At 40.1% G+C, this 16,952-nt stretch overlaps 2 protein-coding genes across 3 annotated transcripts; both read left to right on the top strand.

Annotated features, from left to right (window-relative positions):
* The first annotated feature begins 152 nt into the window (after positions 1-152).
* Positions 153-3,102, top strand: LOC123317419 (SWI/SNF-related matrix-associated actin-dependent regulator of chromatin subfamily A-like protein 1). The gene is made up of 7 exons (XM_044903941.1): positions 153-620; positions 684-900; positions 957-1,091; positions 1,168-1,382; positions 1,563-2,022; positions 2,094-2,376; positions 2,435-3,102. Exons 1-7 carry the CDS (start codon positions 269-271, stop codon positions 2,924-2,926), a joined length of 2,154 nt encoding a protein of 717 aa, XP_044759876.1. The 5' UTR covers positions 153-268; the 3' UTR covers positions 2,927-3,102.
* Positions 3,103-3,458: 356 nt separating this feature from the next.
* LOC123318055 (pericentrin-like) lies at positions 3,459-16,929 on the top strand. 2 transcript variants are annotated; one of them, XM_044904741.1, is made up of 22 exons: positions 3,459-3,599; positions 3,655-4,000; positions 4,052-4,434; positions 4,497-4,727; positions 4,779-4,958; positions 5,510-5,697; positions 5,867-6,293; positions 6,347-6,469; positions 6,525-6,641; positions 6,736-6,980; positions 7,042-7,751; positions 8,032-8,198; positions 9,475-9,642; positions 10,781-11,167; positions 11,226-11,342; positions 11,395-11,565; positions 11,620-14,388; positions 15,073-15,225; positions 15,281-15,427; positions 15,488-15,666; positions 16,070-16,450; positions 16,521-16,929. In XM_044904741.1, the coding sequence occupies exons 1-22, from the start codon at positions 3,567-3,569 to the stop codon at positions 16,636-16,638; spliced, it is 7,740 nt and encodes a 2,579-aa protein (XP_044760676.1). In that variant the 5' UTR covers positions 3,459-3,566; the 3' UTR covers positions 16,639-16,929. The 2 variants fall into 2 exon arrangements, with proteins under 2 accessions (XP_044760676.1, XP_044760677.1); XM_044904742.1 differs by lacking the exon at positions 9,475-9,642.
* Positions 16,930-16,952: the final 23 nt, after the last annotated feature.

The following is a 16,952-nucleotide window of genomic DNA, read 5'->3' as shown; positions in this document are numbered from 1 at the left end:
CTGTACTCCGAAAATCCAACCTTACTCCTTGGAGTTACTCTATGGTTGTCCCGACCATAGATGAAGAGTACTGAAGTAGTTCCAAAGTTCCTCTTTGGTAGTTCATTTGCTAGAGCTAGAGTTCTGTGGTTTAATTTAGGTTATGTGCAAAAGTCAGGCATTAAAAATAAACAAAGAAATCCTTCAAATCAAAAAAGAACTTTCAAAACATCTTAACTTTAATACTTTCACAATAAGAAAATAAATGTGGATTTGAAAATCTGCCAATATGCAGTGCACACCTGCAGAAATTGAACGGAAAAGGTTAGAAGCATTAAAAAAATTAGCTAGTAAGAATAAGTCACCTTTGAAACCTCAAAACTCTTCGAATGGACATGTTTCTCAGAGTCCGAAATTTAAATTTAGCAAGTCGTTTCCAAGTACATCCAGTACTAATCATTATGCGAAACCGTACGACAGAACGAATGCTGTTAATAAACCTATCACCCAATTTAACCCGAAGGATTCTGTTGTGACCGCCAAATGCGTTCTACAGAATGAATCAAGGTTTGTGGTGAAGTTATCGGCATTTAGTTCACCTGCAATCGAGGTTTTCAAGACCATTCCATCAAGGAATTATGGTAAACACTGAATCAGAAACGTTGAAGAAGTTTACTAACTTTGATGTACTAATACTCTTGTAGATACCAAAGAAAGACTGTGGAGTTTTCATATCAAGGACCATGACGGGCTCATTACAAAACTCAGTGGATTGAATGGCCACTTAGAAGTTCTCGGTTTACCTAGATTTGTTCTGAACTGTGTAAGATCAACTAAAACGGATCTTTCTACAATCGATTTAAGTCCTATTGAACCTGAGTTAAGGAATACTTTAATGCCATTTCAAAGGGAGGGGGTTGCGTAAGTGGAAATATTCTTTTTATAGATTAGGTTAATTGTGTTATTATTTTGAGCAGATTTGGGATCGATAAGGGTGGCAGATGTCTTATAGCAGATGACATGGGTTTGGGAAAAACAATACAAGCTCTTGGTATTGCAAGTTATTACAGAAAGGACTGGCCTCTATTAATTGTTACCACTGCTTCTATGAAGTGAGTTACATTTCATGTGAAATATTTAATTTTGAAAACTACAAGGAATTTTTGAAACATACATTTTATTTCTTAGGAATACTTGGGAACAAACCATAGTTCAGTACTTTCCAAGCCTTCCTTTAAGACAGTTACAATACATGGTGACTACCAAAGACTATATAAATGAAGCACACGTTTTGATTGTTAGTCATGACATGCTTTCAAGATCTGTGAATAAGTTAGTGGAGAAGAGATTTGGAGTAGTTATAGTTGATGAATCCCACATTTTTAAAAATTTCAAAACGAAGGGTATGATAGCTTTTCACTGAAGCACAAGCATTACTATTTCTTACTTTTATAGAGCCAACTTTTGTGTTGAAATTTAAGGCATTGAAATTTTCAGTATTTTTTTCAATAGAGATGTTACAATGGTGTATTTTATGATCAAAGGGGAGTTTGTTGTAGCTAGTTAGAATTTCAATATTGCAGGAACACAGGCAGCATTGACATTAGTGAAAATTGCAAAAAGGGTTATACTTCTCAGCGGTACACCAGCCCTATCACGTCCCTCCGAATTGTACACACAGCTGTCTTTCATTGACAGTAGATTTTTCGTAAATTTCATGGAGTACTCCAAACGATACTGCGACGGAAAAACCACTCATTATGGGTGGGACGCCTCCGGACAGTCCAATCTATCGGAGCTGGAGATCGTTTTGGCACATAAATTCATGATTAGGAGGACGAAAGATCAGGTGTTGCAATCTCTGCCCAATAAGAATCAAGAAATTATATTGCTGGACGTTAAACTCAACCAGCTGAGCAAAGAGGATAGGAACTGTCTGGTTGGTTTAGCTCTCAAATTCAATTCGAAGAAGGGAACGGACAAGCATTCCGCTCTGTTGGCTTTTTTCTCTGAAACAGCCAGGATAAAGATTCCCTCTGTTCTGTAAGTACAAAAAGTGTTGATTATGTATCGTTAAATGAAAATAACAAAAAAATTCTCTCAAACTTTTGCAGATCCTATATATTGCAAGTTCTAGAAGAAAATAAGAAATTTCTAGTCTTTGCCCATCATCAGATAATGCTAGATGCCATCACACAGATTTTAACCAAAAAAGGAAAGAAATTCATTAGGATCGATGGAAGTACAGCTCCTTTGCAAAGAAAAAATTATGTTGATCAATTTCAGACGGTAGACGAGTGCGTTTGTGCAGTACTTTCCATAACTGCTGCCAACGCTGGAATAACTCTGACCTCTGCCGAACTAGTAATTTTTGCTGAATTACATTGGAACCCCAGTGTAAGTACCCATTTTAAAAACGAAAGCGTTTCCAGAAATTTCACAAACTCGATTTCAGATTTTGAGTCAGGCAGAAAGTAGAGCGCACAGGATAGGTCAGGATAAGCCAGTTACAATAAGATATTTACTAGCCCCTGGTACGGCGGATGATTCCATTTGGCCAATGATCCAGAAAAAACAAAAAATTCTGACTGAAGCCGGACTATTCAAAGACAGTTTCAATGATGTGGAAATGAAAAATCAACAGACTTCGTCGGAAAGTACATTAACAGAAGGCATCGAGAACACAACTATACTTAATACTCTGGATATTTCTTCCTATTTCATATCGCCTAGTAAAAAACAGAAAATTAACGATAGTGTTGTGAGTGACTTGAATGAAAGTTTATTAGAAGACTGTCCTGAGTTAAATCGAAATTTGAATTCTTCTGTTTCTGAAGTAAATTCGAATCGGGGTAACATTTGTGATAATGCCCCTAAAAGTGTAGTGAATATTGATGATATGTTCAATGATGGATTCGATGATATATTGAGCTGTATCGATATTTGAAAAATCAGTATTGTGCTGTGTTCAATTACCCTTTTTATATTGTCCATGAAGTTTTATTTTTATATGAACAATAGTGTTTTTCCTATTCTGAGTGAATCATTTCTTGAGTAACATTTTTAGATATTTATACAGAATGACAGGCTTATTTATGATCTTTAAATATATTTTAATACATGTTTCCTTTTCTGCATTATTCTTAAAATGTTTAAAAACTCGTTGAAAAGTTTATCTTATTAAAATTATACCTATTTTTGAATTTGGTACAAAAAATGAAAAGGAATTCTATGTTTTAATGAAATTTAACCACAGATTACAGAGAATCTGTAATCTGTGAATTTAACCACCAAATTTTGGTATCACAGAACAATTTTCCATAGAAATTTTAACTCTTGTTTTCACAGAACACATCTATGGTATTATCTGATGTTCTGTGGACTTCGAGACTGGCCATAGAATAAATCTAATGACCAAGGCCAACCAATGTTAAAATAAGATCTTCATGTCTATGTTTTATGAATACATAGACCATAGACGAGATTTAAGATTTTATATTACATACATATACAAACAAACTCAAATTTTCTATAATAATTTATATAAACAATGATGAATATTGTTGAAAAGCCTAGAAAAACTCATAATGGAGTCTAGTAAAGGAGGAGAACCTAATATGGTAGTCTACTTATGAAACTATTTGATGAATAATTTATTTCTAGTATAATTTTCAGAATACCGACTCTAACACTACTAAAATAACAACAATAATTTCTATTGGAGACTCTGATTCGTCTCTATCTTTATCTATAACACCACCTAGCTTAGGGGATGGTAAGAAGGATGACCAAACAATGCTCATTCAGTCTGAAGACAGTATATCCGAACATTTGTCCTCTGCAGCTACAAGTATTGAAAACGATAGATCTTTAAACGAAATCGAAATAGAAAACGTTCCTAATCATTCTCCGGAAGTTAATAGATTTGGAGAGGGTAATGAAGATGATCATGATAACATTGACTTTTCAAATTCCACCTTACAAGGAGGAGAGGCTAATGTCATCAATATAATTTCTTCAGGTTGGTGTAAGATCAGTAATTTTTATATCGATTACATTTTTCCTACTTCAGATGATACAGAGCGAAAGGTTAAGAGTATTTTAGAGGAAATTTTGAATAATGAACAGTTCATATCAGACCCTGAATCTTTTTCAAAAAAATCTATAGAGGACAGTTTCGATATTTTTGCTAATTTAGATTTGGAAGATAAAAGTATAACTGAAAGGCTCATCAATCAAGTCGCTAATGTATCTCCTTTTGGTCCCGATGATAAAGTGGAGAGTGCTTATAAGCAGGTTCAAGACTTAGAAGAATTGTTGGATGTAAAGGAACAGACAATAATCGCTTTAACTAGCGAGTTAGAATCACTTAGGGAAGCTGTAAGCAATCCCTCTACAATGAGCTTAGGTACTTCAACTGAATATAAGCAATTGCATGAGGATTGTCAGAATAAAGTGAGTCAAGGAATGAAATGAATAGTTTTGTTTTGAGGTTATGAAATAAATAATTTTTATAGTTTGTCGAATACAATTTTGCTATACAGCAGAAAGATGATTTGATCCTACAGTTGACTGAAAGTCTCCAACAATCCATAGCAAATAGGGAAGAACTGAAAACACAAGTTGAACATTTTAAAAATGAATTGGAGCATTTGCATCACCAGTTAGAGACTACTTCTCGTTTGATATTAAAAAACGAGTTGAAAAGTAGATCTCAGGAATCGAAACTAGACAAAAATGTTGGAAAGGTAGGTCTATCTAGGGCATCTTATTGATGCGATATATTATTGATGTTTTAGGATATTTCATTGAATCTTGAAAATACGAATTTCGAAATCGAATGTTCTAAGTTGGAGGAAACATTGGGTGAAAATCAGTTAAGGCTCTTCAACGATGTGAAGGCTACCATTCGTGAATATATTGACGGAAAATTGATCGAAAATAAAACAGACAATGAGGAGGTTATAACTCAGTTGAAGGTAACTAAATTTTTTTTCATATCAAAACGTGAAGAAACCGTCCATGTCAGTTTCAAAAAACGGAAAAATAAAAAAAAAATACAAAAATATTTGAAATTTCATCAATCAAAGGAAACCATAGAATTTATGGGGTTCGGCTAACTTCGCGTTATAGTACTAACTTCATGTTATACGCATAGAGAAAGTCTTGTCTCTGGTTATACGACTCGCAGAACAAACCACAGAATTTACGGAGTAAATATATCTTCCGAAAGGACGCGAAGATAGGTCGAGCCATAGATTAACTGTCAAATAATTCTATGGGTCCAGCACTGCACGGACATAGGCGTAACATTTGACTGGAAATGGCCAGTGACGTGCCGTTTTAGCATATTTCAAGGCGTTTTCAGATTCAAACGCAATTTTTTTCGAGGGAACGAAACCGAGACTGCTTAGTGGTCAAAGATGGTTCCACCAGGTTGTTTTAAAGGGGATTTTCGACGGTTTTCAGCAATCTTGGCTGTTTATGAATAATTCAATTTCATTTTTTTTTTTCATTGTTTTCTTATAAGGTCACGATGCAAAAAGATAAAGAGCAGTATGAAATGGAAATCGCAAGATTAAAAGATGTGTTGGAAACTGTGAAGAATGGAAACGAAGAAATTACAGAATTCAGGCAAGAAATGGAAGCTAAGCATCAAAAGGAAATGGAAGATTTGAGGAGATATTTTGAACAAAAATGTACCGAACTCGAAAAAAAGTAAGCAGTTTTTATATTTCTCCATTTTAATTTAGAAATGTATGTTTAACAGTTTCATTTATCAATTTACAAGCAGCAAATACGGCCAAATAAAGCAAGGGTATGATCACTTAATCTGATGATTAACTCGAATACCGAGAAAATTTGATTATTTTCGATTATTTTTCAGTTATTCTGAAGAAGTATTCAGTCAGCAATCCCGTAAAAGGTCAGCTTCGGTGACCTCCTCAGACAACGACATTCCCCTAGACATTCAGGGTTTGTCGAATCGTCCAGGACCCGGAGGAGATGCCCCCTCTTCTCTGGACACTTACAGGGTGGATTACACGAAAAGAGCCCTCCAAAATCTTTCCAAGGCCGATTTGATGAAACTCAGGGAAGATTTCAAAAATATAACGAATATTTTCGAAAAATTCGAGATCGAAAAATCTTCAGAGGACGATCTGTTACAATTGAAGGAACAACTGAGCGATTTCGACGTAAAAAATTTGTTTAAGATCGAAATGGAGGCCTTCAGGAACGAAATGAAGAACAAGTATAACGCGGAATTGGAAATATTGAATCAGGATTACGAGAATAAGGTGGATACGTTGAAGGTAAGTTAATATTTTAATCTCCTCGTTTTGCTCTACGGTTTCGAATTTTCCAGGTTCAACAGGAGGATAAGCTGAACGCGATGAGGGAGAAATATTTGGAGGAGATCGATACGCTCAAGGAAATCTTGAACAAGACCAATAAGACCTTGGAATTCGGGAGCTCGATACAAGAAGTGGTAATGTTCATTTTTACGTTTGGGACTTTTTCGTTGATCGGGGTTGGGTTTTCAGGGAAATTCTGGAGATTTCGAGATAAACGAAGTAATTCAAAGCTACGAAAGGAGACTGCAGGAACAGGTCACCATGGCCAAGATCGATATCATCGCAGCCCTGGAAAATCAAATTCAGGTAACGAGAAATTCTCAGAGGTTAGGGTCTGTATTGGTCCTATTACTGTGAATTATGTGAAATATCTGGTTAAATAATTATTTAAACCCCTCAGAGATTAGCTGAGAGCGAAGGGTCGGAAGAAGAATGGCCTCAAGAACTTCTAACACTCAAGGAACGTTTCACCCGCAAATTCGAGCAAAAAATGGCGGAGATGGAGCGAGACCACCAGGAAGAGGTGGCTAGGTTGAAGGAGGATCATATGAGGACCCTGAATGGGGCCTTGGAAAGAGCCAGAAGACGTAGTTTGAGAGACGGTGACAGCATGCCGCTGCAGGATGTTAAATTAGTGGAGGAAAGGTGGGATTCTCAGATTGATCAGTGGTGCACAATATAAGGATCAATAAACTTTGAATTTCAGGGATAATTTCAAGAAACAGGCCGGTCTACTCAGGAAGCTACTGGGCGAACTCTTGAAGTACTTCACCCAGTGCGAGGACGAGGTGAACAACACGCTCGTGGACGAGCTGGTGCGTCAAGCGGCCGAAAAAAACTTCACCGACATAGAGAGGGAGCTGAACGAGTCCAGCTCGTCGACCAGGACGGAGAGCGGCTCGTCCACCCCCACCGTGAAGAGGGTCCATCTGGCGCCCAACTTCAAGGACCTGATGAGCATCGTCGAGAACTCCTCGGAGAGGGACACGGAGTCGACGGAGTTCTCCCTCGACCTCAGGAACGAGCTGGAATCCTGCCTGGACAAGCTGAGGGCGGAGGCAAACGCCCTGCTGGCCCTGTCGGTGAACGTTTCGAAGAAATCCGACCCGGAGGACCAGACGATGAGGGAGGCGGACTCGACGGTCGGTTCGTTGAACAGGAAGCTGATCGAGGAGGTTCAGCTGCGGATGCGCATAGCCGAGGAGGCGGAGGCGCAGAGGAACGTGATGGAGACGATGGAGCGGGAGAGGTCGGTGCTGGAGGGACAGGTGGTGGAGTTGGTAGAGAGGTTGAACGTCACGCAGGCCGAGCTGGAGAAGGCGCGGGTGAAGATTTCGGAGCTGTTGGAGAGCGGACAGAGGGAGATCGTTTCCGAGGGTTACGGAGGCGCCGCTTTCGCCGGGGAGCACGAAGAAGGTGAGGTTTCGGATTTGACATTGACATTTGACGTTGACATTGACATTGACATTTGACATTGACATTTGACATTGACATTTGACATTTGACATTTGACATTGACATTTGACATTTCGCTCTGTTGGTTATTTCCCATCGCGGACACCCGGTGTTTTTCGCAATGATGAAACTTTGGATGCGTGGACGAAAGCAAAACCAGCGATTTTATCCGTTATATTAGCGAATTAATTCCGAAATTTTGATTCTAATCGAAAGTTTAAACGCCATGTTTTAAAATTAGGGCGAGCAAGTGCAGCTTTCAACGAGTTGCAGGAAAAAGCCAGGACGATTCTGGTTGGTTCGCACAATCACGATCCTGCCCTCTTGCACCTCGTGGAGGACCTAGTCGGCGTGGGGGAAAGAATTTTGGAAGAATACGATGCTGCAAAGAAAGATCTACAACAACAGGTAGGGCGGTGAATTCCTGTCTTTGTTTTTTTTCCAGGATAATCTGAATCATTTCGAATTTTCTAACGACAATGTTGATTTTAACGCAGTCTGCAGTTAATAGTCTTAATTCTTCTAACAAACATCAGTGTTGCATGTTGTCATCGAATTGAGAGCTCGTTAATTCTATTTTTAAACACAGGAACACACTCATCATCTAAACATTCCTTAATGATGTGCGGTTAAGAATTTCTTAGGAAAAAGAAGTTTACATTTTGAATTGGCGATTTGTTATCGATAACCGAACGTAATTTTTTGTTTATCGATTCTGAAACCCATTAAAAATAAAACCTCATACTTCCTCCGATGAATTATTATCGACCGTTCAAGTTTACCCTTTGTTGATAAACAAACACACTTCCCATTTCAATAAATCACAACCGATAAGGCGTATGGCTTTCTAATAATTTCCTAATTCCTCCGATATCTTGAATAAACACGAAGTGATCGATCTTGAGCCAGTTCCAAAATAGCGAACACACTTTGTCACGGTCTAGTGCGGAAATATTCGGCTGTTTTTGCGGTTTAAATTTAGAAATTTTTCAAGCGTTCGATGTTTCCTACGACAACAAAAACGCGGTTGGATGCGAAGATTTAGATCGATTTTTTTTTCCGGGCGAATTTTAGACGTGTTATAAGATGAGAAAAAACGGTAAAGTTTGGTTGTTGGACGAAAAAAAGTGTGCGAGGTTGTACGGGGATTATTTGGGTACAAGATGGGCGAGGGAGGTGGCGAGGAGAGTTTTGTACGAGTTGGATTCGAAGATCGAGATGCAAGAGGCCGCTATAAAGTTTTTGAAGGAGATGGATTTTTGGCCTTTCGAGGTTTGTTTCACGTTTTTATCTTTAAATTATTGGGTATTATCTTTATCCCTTTATATATTTGATTCTTTTTTATATTTTGCAATGAAAACTACAAGAACAACAGAAGAAATAGAACTAGTAAGCTCGATTTGGTTGTCAGTCTATTGATCGTGTGTCAAAACAGTCGATTTTTAGCTTAAAGTGTTTGTTATGTTCTTAAATGTAATAAAATGGATTTTAAGTTTGTTTCATTTACTAACTATTTGAGTGTCAGGACGTTTATTGGTTGTAGAATGGTCCGAACATCGATGAAAATCGAAAAAAGACTTCAATTCCTCTCCTCAAGTCAAAAAACCCTATTCTTTCCCAAATTTCCCGTATCACGTCTATGATTCTTGGTATGAAAACTGATCTTTTGGTAACGATGATGCAGATCGACGTGGCTCACAAAAAATACAAGCAGACATGCAGGTTCTTGGAGGAACAGGCCGTGGACAGGGAGATGGAGAGGGACGACTCTCAAAAACAGCTCTTGGCGCTGCAAGAGCAGCTTAAGAGCTTGGATAGGGACCGCGCTAATTACGCCAACATAAGCGAAGAGGTTGGTTCACGATTCTTCGCATTTTTGGTAGCGATTAGAGAGGTACGGGGCGTCTAAACAAAGCTAAATGATTTTTGAGATTTTTGTTTGGACGCTCCGAAATCGTTGATTTAGATTTTGACGCTAATTTTGCACTTTTTCACGCATGTTGTCCACGTTGAAAGGTATTTAGAGGAGGTATGTTGAATATATGCTTGTTATACGTGTCTGGTTATGGTTCATTGTGAAAATATGTGGAGAAGATTCGACAATATCGTAATACCTACATTTTTTCAGGTTGTCACTTGTCAAAAATCAAAATATGACATTTGGAATTACGTCATTCCTAACCTCAACAACAAATTGAAGTTGAACAATAGCTTATCGGCTTAGGACCTTTGGTCAGTCGAATGCCAAGGTTGATAAGGCTACTACAACACAAGTATTGAGGGCTTAATGAAATGAATTAATACTGTTTAGTATTTCTCTCTTAGGCTTTTTAGAGATGACTCTCGGTTTCGTTGAAAGTTGAAAAAATTGTCTACCTTGCTTTTCCACAGATTTTCAGCTTTTCTAACAGCACTAACCACGTGTTTAATTCGCTCTTATCGAAATTTTCAGCCAGGTGTTGGTGAAGCTGCTAGCAGCACCCTTGATTTAACAGTGAGTTCCACAGCTTTCATAAAATTTCACAGAACACTCACCATAAAGTATACGCTTCTTCGATCGAAACTAAACGGAACTGTTGATCTCTTCTTCCAACTCAGAGTTATATATCAGATAAGAAACAAACCGAAAGTTTCTTCAAACAAAACTTTGTTCCCTTGTCGTTTGGCGAGGATTTATCGACCAACCCTCGTACCTAAAGGAAATGCCCGTTCCAAATAGATGCTTAAAATGAGCAACTGCAACGCCGTCTTCTTGCGTTTATTTTCGTCGAAAGCGAACCGGGTTATTTTTGTTTTCACAGTCTTCACGATGTCTTGTCCACGTGACATTGGTAATTCTTGAGTTTCCGTGAAAAATAACGCGATTAAAAGTGTTTGTGCATTTTCCCATCGTAGAAGAAGAAGTTCAACAGTTTCCGCCACTAACCGAAACTTCTAATTTCGTAAATTTCGTTCTTCTAAACGAACCTTAAATTCTCTTCAACCCTCAGGTTGAACACTTGGACGGCCAGCTCAAAGAGACCGCCAGTCTATTGAAAGTCCAGGAGGACAAGTTGAAAGAGGTCGAGGCCGAGAAAGATGAGGCGGTGGAGAAGATCTTCTTCCTCAGGGACGTCATACGCGAGCTGGAATCGCAGCTGAAGGCTAAAACGGAAACGGAAGCCGAGCTGCGCAACCTCATTTCCGATTTAGAATTGGTGATCACCCAGCAGACGGCGGAAACCGCGGAAGGCGAGGACCGGTCTGAGGATGTCGACGGTTCCGAAACGCGGAGGTACAGGGAGCACATAAGGAGCCTGGAGGCCGAGGTGCAGAAATTGAGGTTAGGTCAGGAGCTCGTAGGTACCGAAGGGGCCCTCAGGGAATTCAGGAACCAGGTGAGTTGGAAGGTGATTATATCTCGAATTATTTCTATCAAGATACGAAACCCTTCAGCTCTTCGAAATCGAGACGATCATCGAGAAGAAAACCAAGGAACTGGAGGACCAAAGTTCCATCGTCTCGACCACCACTTGCAGTTCGCCATCTGAAGACATGTCAGTTAGGGACGTGGTAAGTAAAAACCAATTCAATCTCGTTTTTGGTGCAATCCCAATGATCACAGGTGAGGCCCAAGACGCCGACCAGTTTGAACATGAACGACTGCGAAATTCCGTTGCAGCAGTTGGCCAGACTGAAGGAGAAATTGGTCAGGCATTCCAGAGCTGAAGATGCAGCGTTGAAGAGGATCAGAGATCTGGAGATGCAAGTTTACAACCTCCAAACCTCCAACGAGGTAAGCACATCCCATGTCTGTCAAGAGTAGATTGCTGATTTCAAACCTTTCCAGGAACACAAGACCGAGAGGGAAATTCTCAAGAAGGAAATAGCCGATCAACTGGTTCTGATCTCGTCCCTCCAAATCAGACTGGACGATCAGAGGATCAGGGCCGAACACATCGAGAAACAAACCAATTCCTCCCTGGAAAACAAAATTTACGACTTGCAGAAGGAGGTGAGCGATCTCCAGGAGAGCCTGCAGCTCAAAAACAAGACTATAGAGAATCTGAACGGTCTCTTGGAGGATATAAAGCAGAAGATGGAAGACAAGGAGAGCGAATCCAGTTTGGCCTCCGACGACGAGATGATCATAACGATGCAGAAGGAAATAGAGCATTTGCGCAACCAGAACGATCTACTCCACAAGAGGTTGAACACAGGAGTCGACATAATTCCTAACCTGGTGGAGAACATCATCTCCGATAAGAATTCCGATATAGAATCGTTGAAGCAGAAGTTGGAGGTCGCGGAGAAACAGTTGGAGATGTACAGTTCTCTAAACCTGGATAAGAGCCAGGTGTTGGCCCTGAAGAGTTTGAGGAACTCCGGAACTTCTTTGAGCGAAGTTATGTCCATCATAGAGCTGAGCAGTCCGGAGCAAGCCAGGAGAATGGCGGATACAGAACAAGACTCCGATATGATGAATTTCATCAAGAGAAAACCGACCAAGAACGATACTCTCTTACCGTCCGACGATGTTAGAGAAATTTCCAGCATCGAAAATCTACAGGGACCAAACCCAAATTACATATCGATCACTCCGATAGGGAGAAAAAACTCTACGGAAGTCAAATCGGCGGATAAACACGTACATTTCGATCTTTCCCACAAGAAAAATCAGTCGGAAGTGGAAATTCTGATAGCGGAGTTGGAAAAACTGAGAGAAGAATTGACACAAAAAGATGAAATTATAAAAGACTGCAACGAAAAATTGAAAACACTAACACAACTAGAAAGTAACATAGATTTCGTTCAGGCTAAACTGGAGGAAACTCAGCATACCTTAGAAGATGTAGAAAAGGAAATGGCGGATAAGGAAGAAAAAGAAAAGGACTTGAGGATGGAGTTGGTACAAAAAAACATGTACTTAGAAGAACAGGAAAAGGAATTAAACATGTTGAAAGATGATTCTGTAAGGAAAGACGAGATGTATTTGACACTGGCTAAAGAAGCGAAAAGTTTAAGAAAAGATAAAGAAACCCTAGAGAAACAGATCGAGGACTTTGAACGAATTCTAGCCGATAAAAATGAAGCTATACAAGAGTTAGAGAAGAAAGTTGATGTGGCGCAGAAAATTGACGACGATTATGATTTAGAATCCAGGTTGAAAGACAATGAAGAACAGTGTCAATCGTTGAGAATACGCCTACACAATTTCAGCAAAGAAATCGAAAACAAAAATAAATATATAGAAAAATTAGAGACAGATAACGAGAAATTGAGGGAGATGGTGAAAATTGAAACTGAAAACAACGAAAAACTGAGGAAGAATACGGAAAATATGGTGAGAGAGAATGAGGAAAAATTGAAAAAGACGAAGGAACAAATAGGAATGTTGGAAAGTGAAAAGGTTGGTTTAGAAAGGGAGATCGGAGTGTTGCAAGAGGAAATGTTGGAGAAAGAAAGAGAACTGAGTGTTGTAGGACGTGATGCTGTCGAATATTTGGAGAAATTGAGGGTACTCGAGGGCGAAGTGGAAAAATTGAGGAAAATCAACGTAGAAGGCTTGGAAAAGAAGGTACTGAAGCTCCAATTGGAGAATTCGTCAAAGATAGAGGAGGTGGACAGTCTGAAGGATAAAATGAAGGGTTTGAACGACGAGTTGGGCCGTTTTCAAGATCTGCTGGCGGAGAAAGACAGGATCATCGCTAGATTCAAAAATGACAGCGAGCAGTTGCAAGGAAGCCTGAAGGTTATACAGGCTAAGATGCAGGAGAACGGCAACGTGGTCGACCTCAGCAAGAGGCTCAGAGACGAGCAGATGAAGAACAGCGACCTCATCGAGGAGATCCAGATAATGAAGGCCCAAATGATGAGCTACGGCAGTTTAGAGAAAGACACCCTGGTTGCCTCCATAGAAGAAATAACCGGAAAGATGAAGCAGGAGTTGGATTATTCGGCGGAAATAGACTCGAACATCATCAACGCGACCGAGGACATCGAGAACGTCGACAGCAAGCTGGAATCAAAGTACGTGGAGTTAAAGGAAAAGTGCAAGAACTACCAGAGATCCAACAGACTGTTGAGGGAAGAGCTGGATAAGAAGAAGATAGAGATGGACACGTTGCAACTCGAAGACGCCAACCTGATGGAGCAGCTCAGGATCCAACTGGAATCAGCGACGGAAAACGAGATGGAGCTGGAGAACGTGGCGGAGACGTGGAAGAAACAGTGCGAGATTCTGGAGATGGAGGTGTCGAAGCTGAGGAGCCAGTTAAGCAACGTCAACTCCAAGAGCGAATCGACGGAATACAGGAATTTGCCGAGCAAGGAGCATCAGGAGGTGTTGAAGCTGCAGGGACAAGTAGCTTCGTTGAGTAGGGAGGTGGAGACGTTGAGGGAGGAGGCCAGGGCGCTGAAGAAAGGCAGGAGGGAGTTGGAGAACGATCTGAAATATAACAGGGATATGTTGGAGGTTAAGAAGAGGGAGGTTGACGGGTTGGAGATGAAGATCTCCGAAGGCGTGGCGAGGGAGGATGCGTTGAAGGGGAAGCTGCGCGATTGCGAGGAGAGGCTGCGGCAGAAGAACAAGGAGGTGGAGAACAGCAGATCGTTGATTGTGAGTGTTTTTGTAAGATTTTCCAGTCCGATATTCCATCTGTGAGTAAAATATTCGGAAGTTCGTGCATCGTAGAAAGTTTGGTATTTCTATGGTATCATTTTGACAATTTATGTCAGTTTGACGTTAGTGAGCTTGACACCGATCACAGAGCGGGCTGTTCTACATAGATTGAACTCGAAGAATACTGCTTTTTGGCCTCGGTATTCATGAATAATGTTTTTTGAGTGGATTTTCTGGCCATACAAGTCTTTTTACTAATCTACTAAACGTATCGCGTGACAAAACCATCGGAGGCTGTCAAATTAACGTCAAAATATTTGTCCAAAATATATATTATCTTGGAATTTTTTAGATGTATAGTTAAAAATTGAAGAATTGAGTAATAATTGAAAAATAAATAAACGAGAATGGGCGATATTCTAAATTTCACGAGTCATCAAAACAAACCATATAATTCACGGAGTAGATATAGCTTCCGAATTGACGCGAAGTTAGGTCGAGCCATAGATTAACTGTCAATTGCTCTGTGGGCCTGGCACGTCACGGACATGGGCGTAACATTCGACTGGGCATTGACGATTGAAAATGACCAGTGACGTGTTGTTTTCGCATCGCGAACGGTTTTTCCTTTTTCAAATCGGCTTTTCGGTCTGAATACAACCTAAAACTCTGAACCTTTAGGACGACATGGAAAGGGATAGGAGAGATATGAAACTGCAGATGGATATGCTCAATAATAAGATCAGGGAGATGGATCGGGAGTCGTCGAAAAGGACTACAGCGCCCCCCTCTTCAAACGTGACAACTGCTGACCAGCTCATGTCCAAGATCGAGGTAGATGAGAAAATTGGCTTCCTCAATATTGGAAATAATACGATATTTATTGTAGGAGCTGAATTTGGCGGTGAAGAACGACAAGCAAACCATGGATCTGATCATAAGACTGACAAACGATAACGCAAATCTCAAGAGTAAGATAATCGAGTTAGAAAAACAGGGGAGCAACAATGTGCCTTATGAGAACCAAGTGAATAGGGTGAGTCATAATATATCTGAATCAGAAGAGGAAGCAAAGTTATATCATTATTATTTTTAGTCAAATTACCTCTTCGCCAAGTGCCTCAGGGTGGAGAGTTACAGGAAAGCCCTCATATGGCAGAAACGTTATCTGGTTTATCTTCTTGGCAGCTACCAATACACCACCGATTTAGGTCCCTTGGAAAAATTCCAAAACGGCCAAAAGAAACTTAGGTTCTCTGGCATTCGAAAATTTAGGTGAGAGCACATTCCCCCACTAAGCTTTTCCAATTATAACCTCTTTCCGCCGAGCTTTTTAAAGTTCTTCCCCATAGTCGACGTATCTGGACACTCGCCAGATCGGAAAAGACGAAAATAAGCCCGAGAAAATTGAGATTTTTGACTCTTATTAAGCATAAATGTAAACAAATCCGACAAGTGACGTTACGTTGACGTTTCTGACAGATAGAGGTTAAACGTCAATTTCGCAGAGGAGCAGAGGAGTGTTTTTGACCACGGTATTCATGAAACTGTTGTCATTATGGCGAATTTCCCAGTTTATTTTTGCTAAAACGTCATCGGTCACTAGATAGGATCGGCTGAAAGAGTACAGCCCCCATAAATCTCTGTTTTTTCGTTCAATATGCTCGTTTTTTCTCAGATCTTCAGCCTACACGATCATCGCGATCGTCCGTATGAAATCGATCGTTAGAAGATGGCACAGCGGTCCGAGGTTGGCTGAAAACGCCAATTCCAGCTATAGGAACGTCCCGGGCGGCGTCCGAACCTCGGAACACCAATCCGGTCCTGGAAATTTCAAGGTCGGACAGCCGGTATCCCGTCAGTTGTTCTCGCCGTCCACCAGAGGATCAGGAAGCGTCCAAATTGGGAATTTCGAGAATGACGCCGCCGATTTCAGCGGGAATGTATGCGGCGACACGGACGCTAGGTACAACGTTAGACTAGGCGTCGGAAGAAGGACTGATATACCGTGGAGCGGGGATTCGCCCCCTTGCAGAGATGGATCTAGGAGTAAATCGAGGTAAGCTGACATTTTTCGTCACTTAAGTGATGAAAAGTTGAAAAAATATATTATTCACATTTTTTTCAAGGCTATCCTCCAATCTAACTATCTTGAAAGCCCCTCATCTGCTCAGTCAATACGCCGAGAGATACGGTAAGATCGAGGAAAACCTGGAGGCTTTGCTCAATCCCAATTCGTCAACGTGACCTTCTCGCGTATTTATCGATGTTTAAACTTCGGGTATTCTCTAAAATAGAGAGTTTTTAATTGTTTGTATCAAACGACTCGACCAGTTTTTAGAATTTAGGACACTATTGTATCATGTTATTTATTATGTGTTTTTCGATGTTACTGTTTTGTTATTCTAGTCAAGAGATTTCGAAACTGTTTTTTTATTGTTCAATACTTCGTGCCTTAATCGGATGGTACAATTTTAAATATCAATAGTCTGTAAGATTTTTATAATTTAGAGAGCACACATTAAAATATTTGATTTATGGTGAATTATTACTAAACCCCC

The sequence above is a fragment of the Coccinella septempunctata genome, chromosome 7 (genome assembly GCF_907165205.1).
Source record: "Coccinella septempunctata chromosome 7, icCocSept1.1, whole genome shotgun sequence".
NCBI classification, from domain to species: domain Eukaryota; kingdom Metazoa; phylum Arthropoda; class Insecta; order Coleoptera; family Coccinellidae; genus Coccinella; species Coccinella septempunctata.
The sequence above is the reverse complement of the archived record's forward strand: the minus strand, read 5'-3'. Positions and strand labels throughout refer to the sequence as shown.

What these genes read in the sequence shown, in the direction of transcription:
- LOC123317419 (XM_044903941.1), top strand. Translation starts at nt 269, where the DNA reads ATGCAGTGCACACCTGCAGAAATTGAACGGAAAAGGTTAGAAGCATTA. An exon ending in TTTCAAAGGGAGGGGGTTGC is followed by an intron (nt 901 to 956) that starts GTAAGTGGAAAT and finishes TATTTTGAGCAG; the next exon opens with ATTTGGGATCGATAAGGGTG. An exon ending in ATAAAGATTCCCTCTGTTCT is followed by an intron (nt 2,023 to 2,093) that starts GTAAGTACAAAA and finishes AAACTTTTGCAG; the next exon opens with ATCCTATATATTGCAAGTTC.
- LOC123318055 (XM_044904741.1), top strand. Translation starts at nt 3,567, where the DNA reads ATGGAGTCTAGTAAAGGAGGAGAACCTAATATG. An exon ending in TAGACAAAAATGTTGGAAAG is followed by an intron (nt 4,728 to 4,778) that starts GTAGGTCTATCT and finishes TTGATGTTTTAG; the next exon opens with GATATTTCATTGAATCTTGA. An exon ending in ACGCCAACATAAGCGAAGAG is followed by an intron (nt 9,643 to 10,780) that starts GTTGGTTCACGA and finishes TTCAACCCTCAG; the next exon opens with GTTGAACACTTGGACGGCCA.